The following is a 25,927-nucleotide window of genomic DNA, read 5'->3' on the forward strand; positions in this document are numbered from 1 at the left end:
ACAGCCCCATTGCTACGCGCGTTTCCATCTCCCTCTAGCTAGAAGGCAAACGGCACCCGAAATCTGATTAGCCTCCATTATAAAGAGTGATATTTTCATCCCGCCGATTCTCGGCACTGCGTCAGAGCCTTCGGTCGCTTTAATGCCGGGAAAAGCCTGCTCTTTTGACAGAAAGTAGATATTCCCAACATCACTTGTTTGGACATTTCTGTCTTTTATGACATGGAATAAAAGACGGCCAAGAAAATAAAAAGCAACTAAATAACGTCAAAAGATGAGAAATCAATGGGCCGGAGGAACTTGATCCGCACGGCTCCGTGTGCGAGCGACCCCCCTCGCATTACGACTGTTTTTCCACAGCCACTAAAGTTGCTTTTGTTCACCCTCTCGGCGATGTAACTCAAGCACGAGGAAGCCGTCTGACAATGTTTGTATATCGGCAAAAAATAGCCTTTTACTTAAAGGTTACCGGCCAAGGTTTATTGAGTTACACGTTCATCAGTGATGGTGGCAGAAGGGTTGAGCCATGAGAGCGTCTTTAATGTCTAGGTTTGTATTTCACATTTTGATGTAACCGTGATGTGGAGGAGCAGGAAATGATCAATGAGGCCGTGGATGAAATGGAAGTTGGATTTGAGCATGTGTTTATTTATTTAATTTTCTAATAAAGCAGGAAACATTTACTCGATCAAGCAAAAATACATACAGAACTATTTTAAAATAGGTTGGATTATTAATTACACTATATTAGAAATATATTATTTATTTATTTTTTGAGAGGATACAGTCTTCATTTTGTTGATATAAAGAGAACATAGCAGTTGTTATTGATAACCAATATTATATATAGTACATTTTTAATTAGTCTTTAAATTGTTTAATTTCTTGAAGATAATTTACAAAAAAAATATATTATTTCATTTACCAAGGTGAATATCATTTAATTAGCACAGGATCCTTCTGACATTATTTATGCAAGGCAAACGCAATGCAATAATACTTTATATATTATAAAGAAATCCGTACATCTATAAATCAATGATAAATACGAATGTGAAGATTAATTTTGACGATTGATGAATACCAACGATAAAAAAAGACAAAGCTTTCCTCTACAGCATTGTATTTCTTCTGATCTGATAATAGCTTGCCTCGTTGATAAGTAGATACTGCATTTATCATCATCGTAATATTTTTGTTAAAACTGTAGGTCACTGGCTACTTTATCGCCTTCTTTTATTCCTAATGAAATGGTGGACTGTTAAAACTGTTTTTACGGGTTACTCTAGAGGTTACGGTATAGGGTTTCAACTTCTGTGGGAGTTGTGATCTGTTCTAATGAGAAAAAGAAAATGCAGCACCACAATGCTTTGTGTCACCCACTGAGGCTGAGAGATAGACACAGGATTAAAAAAAAAAGAAAAAGAGGGAAAAAACAATTTCTGGACATTTCTAGGAGATAAATTAAATTTCTTTGCTATTTGGAGGTCTTCTTTGAACATGCAATTGTAATGAACACATTCAAAACTGGAGAATAGATTTACCCTCAGCTTCAAATAAGTCGCCGTTATCGGACTCTGTCATTCGCTCCTTCCCATTTTCGAGCTGCTAATTGATGTTTTTGATGTCGGGGAGAAAATTGAAGAAAATGTCATGTGTGAACCGGCGCGGAAGTTAATAAGATTGACTTCGTTGACTGAATTCACAATGAGCGAAAGAGAGGCGTGTAATGGGGACTGCTGCGAATTTGCCCGTCCATCTGCCGAGGGATGAAATCGACACCTAGCACGAACGGGCCCGTAGAGGTCGATATGGAGGGATGGAGCGTTCGGGATGCCCCCTCCACCTCCAAAAAAGAAAAAAATCCGGATTTTGATTTTATTTTCCCACTGATTGGAGTGCATAAGCAGCTGTTTTTCCAGAGGGCTCCTGCCCTAAACCGAGCCCAGCCTTTTGGTGGAGTCGTCTCCCAGGGCTGCCTCCTTCCTCGCTCCAAACAATACTCGTTCTTAATGCTGTTTTGAGTCTGAAAAGCCACGGAGCTTAACAAAGGTTAGATTAAGATGTGGCTAAAAGATGCACCAATATCAGTTAGGGTCATTGCATATGCTTGGCCAATGTGTAACAGAGCCTGAACTTAAATCCCCTTAAATAAAGGGATAGAAGCACCACCGGGGTCGCTCCATCTTGAGCCATTTATCGGGAGCTGGCTGAAAGCCAAACAAACATCGGCGCTTTACTTCTCATGTTTCTTTCTCTTAAAGTGAATTTCATCGAGAAATGCAATTATTAGTCAGATTTTGCCAATTTTTTTTAATAAACGTATCGTTCATTTTAAAGTATTTATTTGGCGATTCACATTAACGTAAAGTGTAATGGGTTCTACGTTTTTAATTGGGGAACGGATTAGTGGAGTTTGGTTCAGCGCTTCTGATTATTTTTCCTGGCCTAAAGGGGGCTGAGCTAAACCCCTAATACGGCCAGTACCCCTAAGCGCTCTTCTTTTTGAAGACACCAAACGTAAAAAAAAAAAGTGGCCTCCGCTAGCGTTCGGCCCTCCGAGGATCGTGGATAAGGGACATTATTCTCAGAATAGGCAATTAATTCCGCTGGCAACGATCGGTTAGAGCTTCTTCCCCCACCGCCCCTCCAAATGCCCTCCTCTCCACCCTCCACTCGCCATTTGAAATGCTAACACAATGAAATATTTTTCTATTGGTCCGTGTCCCTCGGCTAAGCCACCGCCGCGGGCAAAGAATTTCATCGACTGATGAGACCACAGGCGCGCCCGATAAAAAGGTTAACTGTACGTGACACGCACTCCAAGTAGCCCGCCGTACCTTGAACTCTCAAGTTCTGTAACTTTTATTTGACTTTTTTATTGTTTGCGAAGGCCGGGCTTGTTTGGCCGCCGAGGCTGAAAAGGAAGCCGTTTTTTTGTTGTTGGCGTATTACTGAAAAACGAGGACAACGCGACCGTTTCTTTTCTATAAAGCAATTTCCGTGCATTTGATTGTGCTTTTCCTGCGATGACATTTTGCAGACGAGTTCCTATTGTCCGCTGATTATTTGACAGCTTTTTTTTTCTTCTTCTTCTTCGTAAAAAGGAAATGGGCGATAATCAAATGCAATGCCTTTCAGATGATAACTCAGGATAGTTTTATGCATGTAATGCACTGTTTCAATACGACTGAGGAAGAATTAATTTGTTGAATGGTGTGAAATTGATTAAAAATTATAATTTGTATTTGCACTGAACTATTCGTTTTATCATTCGGAAACAACCAAAACCGTTTGCTTTCATTTACATTTTCAACCTCTACACAACACAGTATACATTTTGTATCCATTGTGTTGGATTTTACAATAGCTTGGCTCTGCTGTGTGAGAATAAAGAACAATCCAGGTTGGCACATTTCTTCCACCTTCAGGGAAAGGCAAGGTAGACTGCCAGAGAGTGGGAGGAGGATTCCAGGCTGTTTTTAAATTGTTAGTAAAAGATATATGGGCACAGAACAGGTATGGCTGCTGCAGTACCCCCAACCCCATCTTTCATGCACACAAACACACTTGCACATATACAGTACACACACACACACACACACACACACACACACACACACAGTGCGAGGACTGAGGCAGGTGGCTCCCCATGGCTGCAGCTTCATGACAACATGCCATTAGAAATAGCAGGCCTGTTGATCAATCCTGCCGACATGACAGCTTCGCCGCGAGGCCTGGCTCTTTGAGTGCCGACGCCGCGGCAGCTCCCTCTCCCGTTTCTCCCCACTAATTGGTGAAGGTTTCTCTTATATATGCTCGTGGCACAGGGCTTTTTTCTCTCCTCCACCTCCTCCTCCTTTTCTTCCTTTTCTCCCTCTCCCTCTTTTTGCTTCTCTTTCCCCAGCCATACCCCCACTGCTGCCACCCATTTTTATCTATTTCTCCCTCTCCCTATATATATATATATATATATATATATATATATATATATATATATATAATATCTATTTTTTTATTATTTTAATCTTAACATTGTCACATTGGAAGTGATAACTTTGGAGGAGATATTGCAAGTGGGTTGAGTAAAGGGGTGTGTGTGCCGCGGGCACTGTTCGTTCTGTATTTTTTGCGGGACTACCGGAGCTGGGATTTGACATTGACTCTAGGCAATGTGCATCAGCACCAGATACACAATGGGGATCATACAGAAAAATGTTTTTTAATCTTTCTCAGGTGAAATGAAGGAGAAACTAGACCCTTTTGAAAAAAGAATATTTTTTAATTGCACGGTTTTATTTTGATAATTTAGGCACGGGTGCTATAAATACTCCATCCATAATTAAGTGACACCGTGTCATTTATGTTGAAACTCATTTATTTATTACATTTTTTTGTGTTGCTATTCACAAGCAGCTGTATAGCAGAATCCGTATTTGTGTTTATTTGATTTATCTCGTAATCCCTTTCTTTCTCATCAAACAGAATTAGGTTGGAAATGTCAAAACAATTGTCAGGCTGTGTGTTGCTTGCTGACTTGTCACGGTGCACGGGGCTGCGTTCTAATTCCACCAGCGTTTTGCCGGCACATCGCTCTCAAACGCCACCCACTCTGAATCTCTCCCAACTAAATAAATGAGGGGGGAGATAAGCACACATTAAATGTTTAACTGTCTCGCATTTGTCATCTGTTTTACCCCTCTTAATTAAACAGACGCAGCTTAGTACCGGCACTCCAAGTGCAGACACACTCGCATGCAGACGCACACACACACACACAAAGCGCCTGAGAGCACTGGAGCCTGAGCGCAAACACTGTCTTGCCGATGATTAATTTAGCCGTTAATATTTATTTTACTCAGTCCTGCTAAGTTAGCAGCTCAGTGGAGGTCAAGCACGAGATTTAGTTTCTCAGTCTTCGCAGTCTGCAACATGAGGACCAAAAGATGTATTTTTTCTTTGAGTTTTTTCTTGTTTTTTTCTTCTTGTTTTTGTTAAATTTGTCCCATAGTGGTTTTAGCCGGTAGAGAGGAATAATTCTGTGGGCCGGTTGTGATTTGTGCCTGCTTCAGTGTATTCAAGTGATGCGCTGCATGTTGAAAACATTAACTACTACCTCCACCCAGTGGCACAAAATGAAAAAAAAAAATAAAAAAAAAAGGCAGGTGTGATTGGCAGAACACAGTATTTAATGTAGTGGGAAGACTTGCCTTAAGCAAAGAGGGGGATGTATTCACCACACAATGGTGCTGCTATCTCCCACTCTGCATTGTCTCTCTCATCGCCAACCTTATTACATGCCGTATTTGGCATGAAGAATCCCCTTCTTATCGACACTGAATTTGAATGCGAGCGCGCTCGCGTGGCCGTCTTATTCCCGTAGTTGTTTTGACATCATATTGCATTTTCTGTGTTGGTTTATTATTTCCTGGTGAATCAGAAAGGAGATCTGTCTGCGCCACTGTTCACTGCTTGTGCTCTCAACTTGCTGACTGTTCTGTAAAAAACGTGGTGCGATTAAACATTGTGTTGGCACCGGAGCTTTGCCGGTTCTCGGGGCATCAGCAGATGCGGAAAAGGGAAAAGGGAGAGCTGGAGCTGCAGCTCGGGCCCGGGGTGAGTGCGAGAAGAGAGGAGAGTAGAATTGGGGGGTTCCTCTGAAGCCCCCTCTCCAGATCCGAGGAGCGGAGAGGGGATCAAAGTGGCTTGTTTTATGTGGCTGGTGTGAGACTTTGAAGTCTCAGAGTCACCTACAGCACTCACTTCATCAAGTTCACTAGTGTCTTAATAGCAGATCAATAACTTTCAAAGTCAGAGAGTTAATTTGATACTAGCGCTGATGTGATCACGCTGGGCCACAGAGCCGCCTGTCCTGCTCCCTCTCGTCTCTCTCTTCCCTCCTCTCCTCCTCACCTAGATTGGACCTGTTTTAGGCTCTCAACTCGAATTAAGCCGCGCTGGGATTGTGTGTGTTCGGTGCCTGTTTTCATAGGCAACCTTCTGTGAAACACTTAATCAGTGTCTGTGCTCGTGTCACAACAATTAAACCGTCATTTGTGTAATTACAGTTTAATAATTAGCATTCCTACGCTGCCGTTTTGAATTGTGAGATCTGCTTTTTAGATTCATATTTTTAATCTTTGTATTATAAAGATGTTATTTGTTAATGTGAATTAATGCCGTCAATGCAGATATTTTTATTTCTCTGAAATTTTGGCCAGCAAATGTATTCATTTGTAAGGCTCAAAATAAGTGTTATAATTATTAAGACTCAAATTAATGTTTATAAAATTTGAATTTATTTTTGATTAAATTCTGGTTTGGCTCCCTAATTTTATTACATTTATCATTCTTTGCTGCTGAATTGGATCAAGTCTAATTCACGAGACGTCTCATTGTGAGATCTTGCAAGTATACGTTCTGAATTGTAAGAGCAAAGTATGTGAATATAATAATACATATTTAGGGGACATTTTAACATTAATAAAATTGAGGAAAAATATAACAAAGTGATATCTAAAGTTATATATGAGAATGAAGCGCTAGAAAAAAAAAAAAAGCCGATGCCGACGGCTTTCGGAGATTGGGAGAATCCGTAAAAACGGAGCGCTTTCTTAAGCGCGCTATTCATTTCAGAAAAAGGCACCATCTGTATTTGGGTCCGTGACACCATTGAGTCGGTGAGGGTGGATCAGCACCTAGAGAACAAAAGGCCAATTTAGTATGTTCATCTAGGGGTTGCTAATGGTATTAGGGAGCCGGCATGGTGGTCGGCAGGGGCCCGGCGCTCCAAGGTGAGCCCGCAGCTTGACCCCCGCACTCACACCAATTCACTGGGCTGCTGGCATTAGTGCCCCACATCTGCCATTTTTTTTTTTTTTGCGCGACCCCCCTCAGTGCTTTTCCCTTTATTTTTATAGTAGTATTCTTCAGAAGGAAATAAGAAAATAAGTTTTTATTTGACCCAAATACGATTTTTCATGTAGCCGCTCCTCTGACGGAAATCAATGAACGGAGAAAACAAATCCGATAATTGTGGAAAAAGGGACGGATCCTGATTCGAAGCTCAACTCTGTGTTGCTCAGATTATACAAAATGTGAGAAAAGAGAAAAGGGTTTTACTTAAAAAAAATCACGCACACGATACAGTGCAGCTTTGGATAGAGAGGAGTGAAGATGATGGCACGTCATCTGCTTAATTCTTCAAGACAGTTTACGGTAGGAATGCTTTTGCTTCAACTATTCCACCTACGAGAGAGAGTTTATATTTATTAAACAGTTCCTGGCATAATTGTTACGAGGTAAATTGGAATGACATCATTATGTAGGAAGTATTTAGAATTGTGCATTGTGACATATTTGATGAAGGTTGGGGAAATTGTGCAGAGAGCCGTGTTTGACAGCCGCGGTGTTCCCGGTGTGAAGCTGTTTTGTGGGAAGCGGGTGGCGGAGCAGGGAGAGAGCAGCGCTGGAACGCTGCAGCGGGCGGTGCTGATGGAGGCTCTCTGTGTGGTCCTCAGCGGTCGGTGCTCCGTGCGTGGCGGTCCGGGGTTTTTTAAATGAATGTTTCATGTTAAATTTAGCGCCAGCGATGTTCACGGTGTAGCGCTTGTACGTCTTATTTTCTATTAATGTTCCAGCAAAGGTGGAAAAAAAAGAAGCAAATGCAGATCTTCTTGTACAAAGAAAATCAAGGAGAATAAATCCGTTGTATTTGATCAAAAGACAGAAAGAAAGAAAGAAAGACAAAAAAAAGATCTTCTTTGACTTTTAATTTTGTCTTCCGTCATCAAAATTATTTGTAATTTATGATTTCAATCCTTAAAAAAATTGTTAAAATTAAGAGTCAAAATATTTCTATATTCCTCTCCTTTCTTTCTTGAGGTTCCCGCTGTTCATGCACCATGAAATCTTGCTTCATTAAAAGTGTATTAATCTTGTCTCGTCTCATGGGAGGTACCTTAAGATGATGTTGTGTCTTTTTCTTTAAATTGTTGGAGGAAAAAAAAATCTTCCAGATTTGGTCCCTGTCAGTCAGAAATAATTGTGTGCTTAATCTTGTCCCTGATGGATGACTTGGAGTTCAGCAATGGGCCAGCTCCAATGACAAATACAATATTAATATTCATTAACTGCTTTGACAATGCTAATTTTGATGCAGTAGTAAAGGGCCTTCCAAAGTTAGCGGCCAAAGCATCAGAGCTGAGCAAGGTGGCAAGATAATTTGTGCTGCTTTGCTGAGCTGAAGGCTTTTAAAGTCTTAAGCAGGGGAAAAAAAGGCTAGGTACCACAAACAAAATAAAAGAGAAAGGGAAAAAGTTCAGACGCATTGGAAACCAGGACTGTGGAAGTAATGCGATCAAGAGACGGCTACAACAATTTGACACCTCCAATGCTGCATCTTTGAGCAAAGATTTTTTTTATTTAAACAAAAACTTGCAACAAACGGGGAGCACAACATGGTAAGTCAGCACATTCTTGATTTTTTGTTTAATCTTTTTGATCTTTTCAATTATCGCTATTTGAAGATCAATAGTCATTTTTTTCTGCTGTGGTTAAAAGGCTCACAGCGGTGGTATGGTGGATGGTCGGATCACGGCTTTAAGAGTGGGCTTCCTCTCTTAAAGCCACCAGTTGGCCGGGTTGAATTTTCTATTGCCAGCTCTCCCTAAAACCATACAGGGCTTGTAACCATTTATCGGTATTTTGGGTATTGTTTTAACTGCTGTTGTTGGCTTGTTGTGGGGCAGGTTTGACTTTGGAGTGGGGCTCCTTTTCGCCTCTCAGCTGTCTTCAGAGAGTTCAGGCAGGATAGTTGGAGGTGCGAAAGCTGCACTACAAAGCTGCTCTTTCGGTGATTTTTTTTGTCTTTTCTGTGGCTGTTTTCTCCGTGACTTCTTACATCAAAAATTGTGGCGACCGAGGGGCAGCGTGGCTGCGACACCACAAACCCTTTGCCCCGGATCGGAGCGCTTTCTCTCGCCTTTTTCTCTCTGGCACTTTTCCTGCCCGGCATTTGTGTTTTTTGATTTTGTATTTAATTTAGTGTGACTTGCGGTGAATGGAGCGTGGCTAGTTTTGGGGATTAATGACATGACGAGAGACACCCCGCTGCTTGAGTTTAGCCAAGTTAGGGCAACTCCTATAGACGGCACTCCACTACCTTTATTTCTGCCAAGCCGCTGAATGAAAGCCTCTCTCTTTCGCTGCCTCTTTTTGTTGTTCTTTCAACTTATCAAAGAAAGAGAGATGGACACAAAAGAGCTTATTAGGGGGGATATGAAGATGGGCGAGGGGGAAAGAGGGGGTCCCGGTCAGACTCGGAGAAGAGAAGAGCAGAGCAGAGCAGCGCAGCGCAGCCTAAGTGTGCGTTTGAATGCATGAGGGGGCTGAAAGTGAACCGCCCGCTCCGGCCAGCGTGGTCCTCCTCGCCCTGGGACCTGAAGGGCTGCCGTCCTAAGTCAGTGCTTTCGCCCGGTCCTCCGGCCGCTCTCTTATCGGCTTAACCCATCGGGTGTTAGCGAGCGCTGCCGTAGACGAGGTGCTGCCCCCCAGTGGATTAGTGGCTGACATGGTGGTGGGAGTCTGCTTGGAGTCTGTGCACCACCACGAGTGCCAGCATGCTTGTTTTAACCAGGAAGAGAAGAGAGCAGCATCCCAAATACAGCTCTTTTAAATGGTAAGACTTTTCAACATTTTAATTACAGCTGGGCTTTATTTTATGGTGCTTATTTGGCTTTAAATATAATGTTTTGATTGCATGTGTTCATGGATATTTTTCTGGCTTCTTTGGCAATTTATAACACTTATGTTGCTAAGTGACAGATTGACAATTTGGATAATGAAAGGCAGTGTTTGATTGCTTTGTCTTGACAGGCTGACAGGGTTGTATTATTCTAAGACTTCAAACTAAATATTTTTATTGTTTATTGTATGGTATAACACCATTATATTAAATCTAACTGACAAATACCATTATTTATATTGAAGCAGTTTCAAATATATGTTTTATTGACATCTAGATTTTAGGGATTTTGATTGCATCTGCTATTTCTGTGCTTTAGTTAACATTAATAACTCAGGGTTAACATTTTTTATAGTTTATATCTAAAATCTTTTAGTATCTGATTTTTGGAAATAACATACTTATACCATAATTATTATAGCATATGCTAAAAGAAGATAACCAGGACTTTGAAAGTAAGACGAGTTAGTTAAAGGCATTTTCTCTCTTCGCTTTTATTCTGCATTGTTCAAATTTATCTGTGAAAAAAAAATAATTTATTAAGGTCACAGGCCGTTCCGATTCCTTGTTTTGTAAAAGTTTTTGTTCTTTCTTTTTTTTGTATTGCACACTTTTTGGTCTCGTGCGAACATCCCAGACAGTGGAGTGGGACAGAGTATTTTATTCGTCCCCCCCCCCCCGTGCTCGCTTGTGTTCTGGCGTTGATGCCATTGTCGCCGGGTGATTGGGAGCTGTCCATCACTTGCTGGTGAACTGGCAGTTTACTTAAGAAAGTACACGTGGGACAAAAGGAGATGGCAGGAGTGTGGCAGGCCGGCTGAATAGAGGGAGGGCAGGCAATTAGCCACCGCCTTGTCGGAGCTCTTTTACTTGTCAAGCTGGAGCCGCGACGCTATTGTCCAGGCTGTGTAAAGGACATTCCCAGGGCTTTGTTTTGGCTTTATGGGCCTCGGGACTGCCTGCTGCAGGCCAGGGGAAGAGCCGGGTCCTAACAGTGACAGAGAGGCTGAACGAGTGCACGAGCAAAAGAAAGGAGCAGCGTATTGAGAGAAAAGTCTCTATGTTTTTAGTTGTTTCTATGGCCATTTTTGCAAATGCAAATGCATTAATTCAGCTGGGAAACATTCATATTTTTGATTTATTTGCCTCATAAAATGTCTTAATTCCCTTAGTTGAATATTTTTTCTTTAGTATTTTCCTTCAATAACCTTCAGGTTATATTGAAAACATATGAAATCTTACTGTGTTTATATTGGGTTATTTCTTTTTATAAATATTTAATTTGTCATGGTAATTAGTCTTAATTTGGGTTGTTAGAGGTTATAAAAGATAATAAACGGTTGATACGGTTGTTAATCATAGAATGCAAAAATAAAAATTTGAAACGGTTTATTCTGTTGTGACAATTTTAAATTGCTGTGAAAAAATACAATGTCTTTATCCGAGGGGGTTTAACATTTCTGATCCTTTATGTCGCTTCTAGAGCATATTATATTTCCCTAATATTGCCATTGAATGTGGTAACAAATCTTTTCTCTCAGCCACCCTAAGATTTTTCTATTGACCCACATTTCTTGAAAACAACGTGGCAGATTTTAGGAACATGTTTAGTTTCCCAAAAATCAAAACTCATGTGTTTGATGGAATCTCCTTGAATGCACCCTGTGTGTGTCTGTGTGCTCTGATGTCAAACAGATCTCTTGAATTTCTTTGCGCCTGTTGAAAGGAAGTCTTGACCATGCGAAGCTTATCATTTGACTTAAGTATTGAGAAGAATGGCGGATCTGAAGGTGAAACAGTTGCAGAAAGGAAGAGAATAGGGAGAAGAGGGCAGTGAGCAGGGCTCGAGGCCTTGTTCACATGAACCCTGAATAGAGTCGAGGGGGGAGTTAAGAGAAAGATTGTTCTCCACTCTAAGGTATTGTTTAGGAAAAGGGTGAGGGGGGGGGGGGATAAAAAGGATTGCGGAGAAAGGTGCCACGTCCGTGTCAGAGTGAAGAATTTCCCCCCCCCCCCCTCCCCTGGAAAGTGAGTATGAAGAGGGGACTGTCAGCATCACACAGATAAAGTGACTGTTGGCCACACTTTGCTGAGCCTGCCCTCCCTTTGTGGATGTTGTTGTGTCTTGTGTCTTGTTCCTTCCCCCCCCCCCCCTTCTATCTCTCTCCCTCTCCTGCTCTCTCCTCTTTGTCTCCATCTCTCGCCTTGCTCGCTTTACCTTGTAGCCAAAGCTTTTCAAGCTGCCAGTTCGTCTCTGGGCATCCTGGAGGCACAGCAGAGCCCACACACATACACACACATACTCTAAGAAACACATACACAGGCCCAACGTACAGCAGGGATTTGGGTAATAACTGATTTCTGGGTGTGTGTGTGTGTGTTTGTGAGTATTTTTTCTTCTTCTGGAGTATTGCTTGTGGGAAGACTGCTGCAGTGCTGAAAATCTGCTCACAGTAATTTATCCTTCTCTCTGTCCACATTCTGGCTTCTTGAGCTTCTTGTCACCGGCATCAAACTTTTCACCGAGAAGCAGAGGAGACTGCAAAGCTTCTTTTGTTAGAGTGAGGGGTTTCTTTTTTTTTTTAAGGATGGATGTGGGTGGGTGGGGAGGATTGTGGTGACTGTGTGTTTACGGGGAAACTAGGCCTCAGACCCTGAACCTGCTTTAGACGTCTTAAGAGACACACACTCTCTCATGTCGGAAACCTGAGGGGACAATGTTCAGTCGGTCACGGCAACGACAGCAAAGAGAGGGGGGACGATAAACACACACGCGCACACACATGCCCAGCACAACACTCGCACACAGCGGAGCAAGGAGCCAAGGCAGAAACAGACAAAGAAGGGGAGAAGTGGAGGAGAGAAGCGTCCAAGAGAAGCAAGCGGCGTAGAGAGAGAGGGAAGGAGGAGCTGGGGGGGCCAGGTGGAAGGAGGAGGAGACGGGGGCGGGGGTGGGACCGAGAGGGTCATGTACCCGCGGGATGGAGCTACAGCCGGGCCGGAGGAGACGGGAGCCGAGGCAGGAGTCCTGGGCCCCGGGCTCTCGCTCCTCCAGCAGGTGGGCTGCTGGCACCTCAATCTGAGCAGCTGGGTGAGTAACGCGGTCCTGCTCCCCTGCTTCTTCACCGTCTCGGCTTTTTCTTACCACGGAAGGCTTTTAGCATTATTCTGACAGGTTGTTGTTGTTGTTGTTGTTGTTGTTGTTGTTGTTGTTGTTGTTGTTGTGGAGGGGAAGGGAAGGGAAGGGAGGGGGGGTTGGTATTTGGGTGGAGAGTCGTGGCCATCTGATTTTTGAGGGTGTTTAAAATGTGCTGCCATATAGAAAACTTTTGTACTTGGCTTTTGCTTTGTGATAATTATATCAATTATGCATGCACATGACCATGGATTGATGCTCCACAGACTTTAGTAATTGACACACTTTTAAAAAATACCCTAAATGCCATCAATAATCTTAGATTGAGGCCCAACTAATGAATGTTGTGAACAGTGTCTCTAAGTTAATTTAAAAGAAGTACATTTTCAGAAACACGGTTCTCGCAAGAGGAATATTATTTATTGGACAAAACATCATTTGATCAAGCTCATGTCTTAACCATGAAATGTAAAATAAGATTTCAATAACCTCACAGATTAACATATTCTTTGTTAATGTTGCCATCCAATTCAAATTCTTAATTGCCTGGCTTTCAACTGAAATTCTGAGGGGCTGATTGCATTTCAAAAGGCAGAATTCAGTCTGGCTCTTAACACTGTGATACAATATCACCTCTCAGAGAAGCCCTTTAACTCAGGTACGAGAGCTCAAGAGGCTGTTTACATTGAAAAGGAAAAGCTTTAACACACGTGTTTCTAAAGAGGCGATTTGTCTTCACAGAGCACAACAGTTCTACCAAATACCACTTCATAGTTAAGCTATTTGTGCGCAGTTTTATTTGTCTGTGACATATCAGAACATGTCCTTTCTGTGATTCTATTTGATGTGCCGACTATCAAAGATGGGAAGCAAAAATAAATGGTGACGAACGACTTGAGTGCTAGCGAAGAGAGCAGGAGGAAGGGGAGCAAAGGCTCTGGCCCACATAATATTTTTGTTCAGCGCTCTGATCAAGCAGTCGGCATGTCACTGCAGCAAAGTGAATAGATTAACTTTTAAATATACTGTGGTCTCGGGAGCCCCTTGCCCTCAGAGACGCATCTTCTCTGCAAGAGAAAACTGATCAACACCTCCATATCTGCTTTTTAAATCCTTTTGCTCCCCCTCTACAATTCCCAGGTTCTTAATATTGTGGAGAGTTCTTTTCTCTCCAGTGATTAACCAAGAAATATTATTTCTGAAATGTAGCAGGGTTTTTTTTTTTTTTCATCAGCGTGGTACGCTGGCAGATCGTGGCTCTGATAAGCCTTTTAATTTGTCGGAGCATTTCATATCCCATTGCCGTTAATCTCCAAATATTCCTTTTAGATTGTCTGCTTGAATCTGTGGATGGATTTGACTGAGTGCAACCAGGGCTTGTGTGTGTGTGTGTGTGGGGGTATATATATATATATATATATATATATATATATATATATATATATATATATATATATATATATATATATATATATATATATATATATATATGTGTGTGTGCGTGTATGTGTGTGAATGGTTAGTTTGATAGATCTGTAGCCTGGAGGGGTCACTCCATACCTCCCACAGGAAAACAACAGTCATATGTGTAAACAGATTTCAACAGGAGGGCATTGAATGATACCAGATGATTCATTAGATTGGTGGCAGCACAGTTTTGACTTTTACTCAAATCAAGCATGTGCACATACTCGCACACACATACAAATTACTCTTCTCTGACACTTTCCCCAGTATTGCTCTGTGTGTGTGTGTGTGTGTGTGTGTGTGTGTGTGTGTGTTTCTGCATGGTGTCACTCCATGTGCCTTGGACGTGGGCCACTTGCACGCTCTGGGAGAGGCTCAAGGCGCTCTGGCAGCTTTTTCTGCTTGCTTTGGAATTTGGAGGCCTGAGAGGACCCCAATCCATCACAGCACTGTCATCCCCACATCTCCTCTCTCCCTGGCCTCCCTTCCCTGCCCCGGCCCCACTACAGCTCATTAGCGCCCCGCAAGCTGTTGTGACAACTCATCATATCATGACATGAAGCAGAGAGACAGAGGCTCAAGCCCCCTCCACCCCACCCCCGCCCGGCCACCCTTCAGGGCCCGCAAGGTCACCACCTTCACATTTAGGGCTCAAATTGGCCCTGCGAGGTGCCACCAGGAGGAAATGCAAGGCCAACAGCTTTTCCTGTCTGACCTCCACCTCTCTGTCTCCCTCCCTTTGTCTCACTCCGTCCTGCTGTCACTTTCTCACCCCCTCTGCCTTCTCCTGTACACCCCTCACTTTCCCCAGAGGTCCGACTTGAAGCAGCTCATTCATTTGGCTCTTTTCAAGCGATGGCGCAACAGCATTAGTCACCAGCGGGCATAGGAAGCATTTCACACGTAAGATAGCGATGAGGTCGAACCAGCGCTGCAGCTTTTGACATGAGTTTAACACTTGCAGAGTTACTTTGTTCAAAGTTTTTAAACGCCCCCCCCCCCAAAAAAAAATAGTGGTGCTTGTTCGCTATTAATGATTAGTAGATTAACGACACAAAACAAAACATATTCAGGAATATAAGCATTTTGAGCATGTGAGCATTGCAGCTGGAAATAGAAGAACAGAATAAATAGAGCCATGGCAATATCAATAACATAACCAGAGGCGGCAAACCACTGCTTCTGTTTGTGTCTGCTGTACTTGTGTGCTGCCTGCACTTCACAGCGTTGGCCTTTCTCAGCAGAAGGCGCTGTATGTGTCCTGGATGAGGAAAGAGTCAATGTGCTCATTGATGTTCTCACAAGAGTGTGCTTTTAAATTTTTCTGCAGGGTCTTTTGAATGCCAAATCTCTTTTTGAGGCTCGAGAACCTGCTCTTTATGACTGCAGAGCAGGGCGTTTGTTTGTCTTCTGCTATATTTGTTTATTGTAATGACGGAGGTGGTGGGAAGGATGCAAGTCAGCGGGGGTGTAGGGGCAGGAAGTGTTCTTTCTTTTCCCCTGGCTTTTGTTGAGCAGGGAGAGTAAAGCCTCCCACGTTGCCTGCTTTTGTTTCTCGGCCCTCTTTGGGCTCTGTGCGGCTGAAGCACCCAGCAGCCTGCCAGACGAGTCCTGCGCTTGTATTGTCCCGCAGCGACCACGGGGCAGGTGCTGGGCCTCCTTTACGCAGGGACCACCGGGTGCTGCCTCAACGTCAGCGGCAGACAAAGTGGTTGCTACTACGTGTGCGATGGTCGCGTAATATGTAGAGTGAGCAGGTGAACTGAGTGAAGACATCAGACCCCATGAAGTCCACATCGGCTGACTGACCGTGTATGTGTTTGGGTGATAAGCACTGTGGGTGATAGTTTTCACCCATGCCAGCAGAAGGAAAGACACCTAAAGGAAAGTAAAAAGGAAGAATGAAAGGCGGGTGGTGGAGGGTGACAATTCATTGGAAAGCAGCAAAAGCCACCAAAGCACTTTCCTGTCTTCACATCCAGCCCCCGTCTGTAGCGTGAGCCGACTGGAGGCAGCGGTCAGCCCAGCCCGTTGTTCTTTGCCTTGGCCTGGGCTTTTCAGTGGGGGGGTATACCACAAGTGACTATGATGTAAATCTGCTGGCTTCTAGCTCTCCCCGTGTCTCGCAGTCCCATACACACCCTCTCTAACACCCTCTGTCTAAATGTGGACTCAGTGGATGGGCATTTTGAACCGTCTTCTCAATGGCCGGGGCCCCTGGACAAAAGAACCCATTTAAATGGCCACTAAAGCTTTTCAGCACCAAGAGACGAAGAATTGACAACATTCTTTCACATCATTACCCGAGGGAGGAGCAGGGAGTCGTGAAGGAGAAGGTTAGGAGGTGAGATATAGGAAGGGGGGGGGCAAGAGCAAGAGGGACGGAGGCCGAGACCATCTTCTTGCATTCAGCTGCAGACTCATCAGCTGCATTTGGCACTACTCTAGATGTGCAGATCAGATCAGGAGCCCCTACGCAACGAGGAGGGCCTCGGTTGTGTTTCTTTTTTAACGAATCCCACTCCACCCACCGCCCCTTCCAGCCCCCCGACACACAAACACACACACACACACACACACACACACCCCTCTCTGCTTCTCTTCTCCATAGCCTTTTCAGCTCAGGGCTGTGAATGAGTCCCAGGAGTCTCTCTGCCTCCCTGGAGTTCTGCTGGGGTTCATTAATCTTTCATTGGGACCATGGCAATAGGGAATGCCCCCCCCCCCCTTCCTCCCATTCCCCACTCCCCCACCACTGCCACTACAGAATAGAAGTCTAGATGGCCGGGCTTTTTACGGGGCATACAGATGGACAGCTTTAACTACGCAGTGAAAATGTAGTACGATGTACTGTTTGTGTATTTAGCTCTTGAACGGGCCCGAAATTAACTTTGGCCGGGCAAATGATTACTTTGCAGCATTAAGTTCTGCTCTCATCTGTCTCGCCGTGGGCCCACGGCTTTGCATTTGTATTGTCAATGAGCGTCGGGCAACGGAGCGTCATTTGTATGTATGCCCCCCTGCCAACATCTAGTCCTATTAATGTTTTTCAAAGTCTTTTGGAAATGTGCCACAGTGGAGCGCTTTTTTTTCTCCCCTTTCTTGCATGGGTTAATGTCACTAATGAGGGTGTGTGGCCTATCAGAGCAGATTGAGCACACACACAGACACACACACAGACACACACACACACACACACACATAAGCAGCTCTCCTGGTCGCCTCTCCGCTCCCCCTGAACATATCATCCATGTTATGATAAGCCTGATTAGTGCTGCTTCTTTGACTGCTGAGGGCAGGATAAGGATGTGTGGGTAAAGAGGCGAGAGCAGCCTCTTCCACCAGCCTAATCTACAGCAGAGCTCTAATCTGGTTATCTTGTGGTCGGGGGACTGTGTGTGTGTTAGTGTCTGTCTCAGCCTGGCCTGATGAGAGGGGCTGAGCTCCGGTTAACGCAAGGGGCCCACGGCAGCACACCCCAAAGCTCCACTGTAATCTTTGGGTAATTGAAAAAAGGGGGCCTGCACCACTTAGGAGCACAAAGAGAAGATTACATAGCTAAAACTAATTTGGCAAAAATGCAGAAATGGATTTTCAGCCCCACCTCCTCTCTCCGAACCCTTTTATTACAATACACCCCATACCCTCCGTGAACCGGGCCCTGGGGGAATAGATGAGGGAAGAGGGGAGACCAGGAGGAGAGGCGAGCCGAGCGCCGACTGGAGCTGCTAATGACTGTGGATTTACACGCGCTGCCTTGATTTTGTGGTTTACAGATGATCGATTACTTGACTGCAACCGTGGTTAAAAGTGCCTCATCACACATCAGACCCAAATCTGAACTGGCAACCCCCCAAGCCTTGTAGATTGTGTTACAGGATTCCAGGGTGACACCACAGAAGTGTTTTTTTTTATCACAAACCACACTGTTTTCCCTGTGGCTTGGCGGTTTGGCGCCTCGAGAGTACCGTTTATTTGATGAGCCTTCCGACCAAGTTGTAATTCTGTGGCAGGCGCCTGCAATCTCTAACCCCGAACCCAAATATTAACACCCTGGCCTCTTTTTCTTTCCCCTTTCTGTCTCTCTCTCAGTCTAATAAGGTTCCAGTGGTACAGCACCCTCACCATGTGCACCCTCTCACGCCTCTGATCACCTACAGCAATGAGCACTTCACACCGGGGAACCCCCCACCTCACCTACAGACAGACGTGGATCCCAAAACAGGTATTTTTTTTGCTGTGTATTTGTTGTATTTAAAGTCAGCAATCCTCCACACCTTTTAGAAAACAGTGGTGTGTTTTAAAGGTGTCAGGATGAATCTTCTGAACACTGATACGTTTCAAGAAGTTGTGAAAACCACAGAAGCAGCTCTCCTCATATGAGGGCACTTCAGCTCTGAAATAGTGTTTGCACCGATGGGTGTGTAAATGTTTTATTATGCCCTGCCACCATGGCTTCTCATATGCAGGACTTTGTTTGTCTTGATGGCGTCGGTCTGTCTGTCCGTCTGCCCTGTAAAAACAATTCAAGATTTAAAAGATAATTAAATTGGCATGTTTACAATAAAGGTATTCTATGGCGTAGGCTAGTTTAAACTACTATTCAATATGGATATCACACATGTGTTTTGTGAGGAAGTATTATGAAAGGAAGTATTAGAAATGTCAAATGTGTCCTTTTAGTGCTTATTTATTGACCTCAGAAACATATTTAGTACTGTTAACAAGACTGTGCTAGTTAAAGTGAGGCAAAGTCACAGCTAAAGTACTTCTTGTTGACAACTCTCATCTGCGACTGAGTGATTTGGCTCTGACACTCATTAACGGCTTCAGTGGAAAGTGGTCTTACGTTGGAGAACAAGAACCTGAACAGTGACCCATAAACCACCTCGTAAAACATGGAATTCAGCAAACCACCAGGACGACTTCTTATGACCGCAACTCCATTTGCCAAGACTCAAAACAAGACAGCCACTGTAGGTGGAGGTCCTCACATCTCAATACCTGAGTTCTCACGACCCTCTGCTCGGAACGATGTCTTCAACTCGGTGTGCAAAAATCCTCGAAATGAAAGACGTGACCCAAGCGCTGGGATTTATACCGTTTTTTCATAATCGACTGTCCACGTTTAGAAGTCAGATTCTGCCCACGCATCTCTCCCACAACCATTCATCAGCCGATCCTTTCAGGTTAATGCACTTTCAGTGCGAGGCATAATTTCTTTCTTTTCAGTGGTCTCGGGTGGATTCAGTCAATGTTTTAGGTAATAATGTTCCCTTATTATGATGGTCCTTACAAAGGGGAAATAATGTGCCAGCTGCTGTTTAATGTAGTGCTTAATAGGGCTGCTTAATTGGGCTCAGTTTTTAATTAATTAATGAGCTATATTAGGTCTTCAGTGCTGGGTGGCGATGGCATAATGTTTGAAAGGCTTTCCTTCTTATTGAATTTTCTTTTGTTAGAGCGCTACTCCGAGAAAAACGTTAACCGCTGAGACACAGACTGCAGCGCAGCGCATTGTCCATCGGGAAGAGAATCCTCCTCAAAAGCCAGTTCCTGGATGACCTGGATCAGCTGCAGAGTTTTTGGGTGTAACCAACAACACCGGCCAAGTTCTGATCCGTGAAGATCGATCTGTTCTACTTCGTCACTGGTCGAAATATGTGCAACAACAGCTGCACGGGCGAGCCAGCTGTGAAAGAAACGCACATCAGCCAGAATGAAAGTCCCCCACTTCCTGAGCGCACACACCTCCCTGCTGTGCTTTTACACATGTCAAGTGTTCCCTGTTTTAAGTTTGCCATGAGAGAGAAAGTTATTTTTACACCCGGCTGTGTACGAGACCTTTTCAAGGCATTCGTTCAGGGCAGCTTGTCGATGCAGCTTCTTAGCCTGTCAGCTGCCACAGGAAGCACGAGCAACACCGTGGACGCTGTGATTCCTTCAGCGCGGACTGTCCTTTAATCGGACATCTTTGTCACTGTTTGTCTGTGGAGATAACAAACAAAAGTCTGCACTGTTTTTATGTTAAATCTGAGGATCAGTTGGGACGAATGGAGACCAACGAGCCAATACATACATTCACATCCTCAATTAAAAGCAGGTAGTTACATTGATGCTGATTTTGTGCTCATGATCTATAACAGTTGCATCCCTTTAATATTTGCTTTTTCATGTTTAATATCGGATGAAACCCATATCCGTCCAGCCAGTGAGTCAATGTAAACCAGCCTGACTCAACCTGGATTCCTGTATTAGCCTCACTCTGATCACAGACAAGGCTTTAATTATATTGTTCTGTTTTGTTAACTTCTAAACCTCAGACATTTTATACAATTAATCTTCTGAATCAGAAACAAATGTGACAAGAAGAATCGTGTTGGTATTCTCTCCTCACCTCTCTCCCCTCTGCCTCTTCCAACACATTGTGGCGCCGCCGCCTCAAAGGCCTTTGATCAGGAAGTGTGATTTAGCACCGTGTACATGCGAGCAACAAGCCCTCTTCCTCCTCCTCATCCTCCCATCTGCACCCCTGTGATGTGCGCCCCGTTCAGATGTGAAACTCTCAACAAAGAATGAATTCAGCGCTGACAAAGATTTGGTTTTCTCTCTTGTCATCATCCTGTCTGTCCACCTCCTACCTACTCCTGTTATCCTCTCTCTTCCACAGGAATCCCAAGGCCTCCACATCCTCCGGATATATCTCCTTATTACCCACTGTCACCCGGCGCTGTCGGCCAGATCCCCCATCCGTTAGGATGGCTAGTACCACAGTAAGCAAATCCTTTTTTGTATTCCTCTTTCTACTGCATAGCTGTGTAAAAAAAAGGCTACCAACACCCACCTATTGTCACGATTAATACGCTTTACATCAAGCCAGATCAAAAACGAGAGAAACGGCAAACAATAGTAGCAGGATGTTGTTCTTTATGTACACAAAGTAAATTATGGAAGCTGTCTCTGTCTCCTCCCGGTCCCGAGGGTGGGTCTTCTCTCTGTTCAAGGCCTCGAAAACTCTAAACTGATCGCTTAGCTTTCTGACACACTCCTGGACCACAGCAGCCCATTGCAGCTTCCTCGGGCCCTCACCAACCTCAACTTGCCACTTTGAGGCAAATACTATTTTGCATGTCCCTGTAAGGTCCAATTAGAGTAATGAACTGTGATTGCCCGTATTTTACCCACAATTCCACACGGGGGCTCTCCCCTGGTAACTCTTGTCAACACTTGTTAATATGACAAAAGGCTACAAATTAAGCTCTGTTAATTTAATGTTTTCTCACCGCGATCTAAATACCGAGAGAGGCCCCGAGCACAGCCATGGCGCCCTTTGATTTGCTGCACTTTATTTTGGTATAAATTTACATTCATTATTGTTTGTCTTTGGATGTGTAGACCTCAATTAGCGTGATGGCTCCATTAAAGAGACCCGCGCTTCGTCTTTAATTATCACAACAAAACACCTAGTTCCAGCTCGGGGAGGAACCGGGCCCCGCTCTGTCGACACAGAGCGAAGGGTTATGAAATTTAATTAGCCATCGCTATCAAGATTTGTGGCATTCAAATTGTTCAGAGTTTTCCTCCCTTTGATCTGCGCTCTGCAATCCCCTAGATTTTTGTCCTGATCAAATGAGAATAAAGAGACCCACGGTGGGGAGAAGGGAGAGACAGAGGGCTTTAACTTCTCCTCTTCCATCAACCCTGTTCCTTTACCTTTTTGCCTTTCTTCTTTTCTTCCCCCTTCCCAGGCAAGGTCAACCTGTTTATCCAATCTCAGCAGGGGGTTTCAGACACCCCTACCCAACTGCGCTCACTGTCAACGCATCCATGTCAAGGTGAGTTGAGACCTAGGAGCTAAACACACTCACACACACACACACACACACACACACACACTTACTCACACCTTTAGTCGTGCATCTGTGTGTGTTTGTGTTGGCTGTGAGGGCAATGCACAAGCAACACGTGCACACTCGCGTGAGCAGCAACTTATCCCTTAAGGAGAGCTCACACTCCACATCTCTGTGTTCAAAAGGCTAATTCTCTAGTGTGGGGCTCCAGCTAGTGTGCTCAAATATTAATTATATTTATCATTTTCTAATGAGGCCCCTGAAGAACATTTACCCCCACTGCATGTCAGGCAGATCTGAAATGAGCTGGGGCATGTCCATGCTGTGAGTTTGAGCAGCCAGACAGATAAACAAACACAGCAACACTTTGATGGGGACTAGATGATATAAGCCGTGGCCTGACACTTGGCTAGCGCTTTGGTTCAGCCCATTAGGGTCCAGCTCAAGTGCTGCTGTGGACATTCGTGCACCCATGGGGGGTATGTGTATTTGTTGCCATCTTGTATACATGTGTGTGTTTGTCAGTTGGTGTTAAACTACTTACTGTTCCCTTGAGGGATGCGTGTCCTCTATATTGTGTGGAAAGCGAAAATAATTAATTTTAGATGACTAAAAGCCCTAAAAAGCAACAACACAAAAACAAACAGCTTGCCACTCCACTCCCCCATCCTCCTCCTCCTCCTCCTCCTCCTCCTCCTCCTCCTCCTCCTCCTCTCCACACGCCCCTGCAGCAGGGGACTGTGAGCCAGGCTGGTGTAGAGTCTAGGGATGAGGCCAAGCTTCAGATTAATTACAGCCTGATTGGAAAAGCAGTTCCTGAGGGCGGCGTGTTTAGACCTCTGTGACATTGATGGATCATGTAGATGCAGGGAGGGAGGAGACGCAAGGGGGACATGTTTGAAAGCCCAGCCCTGAGAATAAGGGAAAGTTGGGCTTGTAAGCTCCCCCAGACAATTTAGTTTTTTAGCTGTTAAACTGTCCCATTAGTCATTTAAATATGAATACCTAATTGCATCAAATGTTACATTTAAACTCGTTCTGGAGATTGGTGAAGGATTAGAGTCCGATTCGCCCCTCCCAGCCCTTCCAGAGAAAGTCTCAGGTGCACAGGGTCAGACAATGGGTTTGTCCAGACATTGGCATCTGGCAGCGGTGCCCAGCCAACCTGGGCTTTAAGTGACTGCTAATTTGGTCCCTTAATGACAGCCTCTACATTGTGATCATCTTATTTCCAGTGGAGCTAATTGAATATACTAGCTGGGGTGTGGGGGGGGACTGGCCATGGGGAAGAGCTAATGCCCTGTGATGAGGCCCCTAATTGAATTAGTATAACCGAATAGAGGGAGGGCTCTGGGAGCTCTCTGGAGAATGGGAGTGTTTAACACATCTCCATTGAAAAACCTGAAGTCTGTCTTGGACAGGGCCGAGGAAATAAATCAATTTGTTGACAATATCTAGTAAAGAATCGGTGTAATTGTGTCAGCAAAATGGCAGAATCCTTTCATACATAGCCTTCAGCCAGTTGGTTTTGTTCAAAGAATGGACTAGACTGTTGTGATAGCTCAAACGATTTGTAAGGAGATGGCTGACTGGATGAAATCGGAGAGAAAAGACATCCTGGCCTTGTACTCTTGTCGGGAGCCAGTTCTTTGCAGGAGTGCGCTGCTTCAGTATCAGTCCCCTGTGCCGTAGCCCGAACTGCTTTAGGATTCAGGAAAGGAACCTGGTACCTCGTAGTCCTGCAATGAGCACCTTACACCTAGGTCCTGTTAAAAAATGCATTCTTTTAGGACATGAGGGGAAAAAAGCCAAGGAGAGTAGAGACAGTCAGCGGAGCAAATGAAAGACATTATTTTGATAATGTTGTTGGAGCCAGTGCAGGTCCCAGGATGTGTGTGTGTGTGTGTGTGTGTGTGTGTGTGTGGCGGGGGGTGAATGTGTGTGTGACAGGTAGGAGGACGTGAAGGCCCCTTTGCCTCTTATGCTTAAGCCTGCCCTTTGATATGTTCCCCCATCATCATGCTCCCTCTCTTTTCCTTGGGAACGGGAGAAGCGCACCGTCCGGGTCATTATACATTAAACAGGCACGGGGGCTACTGCTTCGCGTTGGCAATTAAATGGCACTGGCTGACACTGGGCTCGCTGCGCCAGTGACCCCCCCCCTCACCCTCTCCCCAACACCGCGAGCCATTCTTACCTTTTAGATTGAGACGTAGAAGCCCCAGGGTGGGTGGGTGGGTGGGGGTCTCTGCTGCGTCTCCTTCTCTGTGTTGGTTAAATTGGTCCAAGGTGCTGCTTGCTGCTGATTAGCCCGGATGATGATGATGATGATGTTGCCCCCACGCTTCAAAGGGACGGCCGTCATGTTTAAACCATAACCTGGGCCATGCAGTGGCAGCAGCAGCAGCAGCAGGAGGAGGGGATGGGGGCGAAGAGAGGAAGCGAAAGGAGCGCGGAGGTGGTGAGGGGACATGGAGGAGTAGAGAAGAAGAAGAAGAAGAGAAGGAAGAAATAGAACTTGGAACAGAGGAAATTTTAACAAGTGCACAGAGAGAGGAGGGAGGGTGAACAGGGAGAGAGGAAGCAGAGTGAGTGAGGAAAATGCAGCAGCCCTAATGATGGGCGATATGCAGCCACTGCTGCCGAGCTCCCCATCAACGGATGACATGGCACAAACACCAATGTGTCAGTGATGAAGGGAGAAGAGGGGAAAGGAGAAAAAGAGGGAAAGAGTTTGAGGGGGGAGCGCACTGGCACTCCCCTGAGATGGCCTCCAACAGAAAGTAGTTGTTCCTGGCGAGTTTATCCTCATCATTATATTCTGGCTCGGAGCCATGGAGCCAGACACTGCCAGATAATGAGCTGCTTTAAAAAAAAAAAAAGAATTATTCCTCCTTTTTTCCCTTCTCCTTCATCCTCCTCTCTTCTTAAATCTGTGTGTGGTCATGTGGAACCGCGCCGTAAACATACACATGCAGATAAGAAGCGTACACATTGAAATAATCTGACACAAATAATTAGTGTCATACATCGCACAGCACAGCAGTGTCTCATGGCGGGTCTGGCCAACGATTTCATAAATAAGGGTTTCTGGCCTCGATGTGCGGAGCGGTCGGAGACGATGGAGTGATGATAGGAGCCGTAGAGGGATGAAGATAAAAACGTCTGTGCTGCTGACAATGCTGAACTGGCAGAAAAGCAAATAAAAGCCCCAATTCCTGAAGTGATACTAGACTTTGATAGAACATTTTAATCTAGTTTGCAATATTCCTTGATAACACAGAATGGTTCAAGCTCCAAGACCTAGCATGTTCATATCAGCGCTAAAATGCTCGAAATGCAGTTTTCCGCAAATATACCAATGACTTGAAGTTGTGCAGTTAGCATTTGTCATTTACGGATGAAATTATAATCTCATCCCGCAGCAACCGTAAGATGCCAATTGTTAAGGCAAATATAAACCTCTTCTGCGCCTACGGCTCCAGTAAAAGTTATGCGTGGCACTGATATATTCAGCCTACACAGTCTCTCCTTAACTATGAATGGAGAAGTTCAAGGTGCTTCGAGCCCTCAAGCTAACACGCTTCATTGAATCTATTACATGAATTGTTGCCTGTATTGGTTGGGACACTCTTGATAGAATTTTCAAATCTCAATGAGGTTGTGGTTAAATAAAGGTGAAGAAAGGCACTTGCCTCAAGTGTTCCCTGTATGGCTTTTTTTGTTCAA

At 44.5% G+C, this 25,927-nt stretch overlaps 1 protein-coding gene across 2 annotated transcripts in view; it reads left to right on the plus strand.

Annotated features, from left to right (window-relative positions):
- The window catches only part of tcf7l2 (transcription factor 7 like 2), a gene marked incomplete at both ends in the record, with an annotated part of 86,159 nt that overhangs the window by 50,893 nt on the left and 9,339 nt on the right, over positions 1–25,927 (plus strand). For both annotated transcript variants that reach the window (XM_079237701.1, XM_079237702.1), the window contains 3 exons: positions 18,441–18,573; positions 21,019–21,121; positions 22,097–22,183. In XM_079237701.1, the coding sequence (XP_079093827.1) occupies positions 18,441–18,573; positions 21,019–21,121; positions 22,097–22,183 (323 nt within the window). The remainder of the gene's footprint in view (positions 1–18,440; positions 18,574–21,018; positions 21,122–22,096; positions 22,184–25,927) is intronic.

Source organism: Taurulus bubalis (genome assembly GCF_910589615.1).
Source record: "Taurulus bubalis genome assembly, chromosome: 2".
In the NCBI taxonomy this organism is placed as follows: Eukaryota; Metazoa; Chordata; class Actinopteri; order Perciformes; family Cottidae; genus Taurulus; species Taurulus bubalis.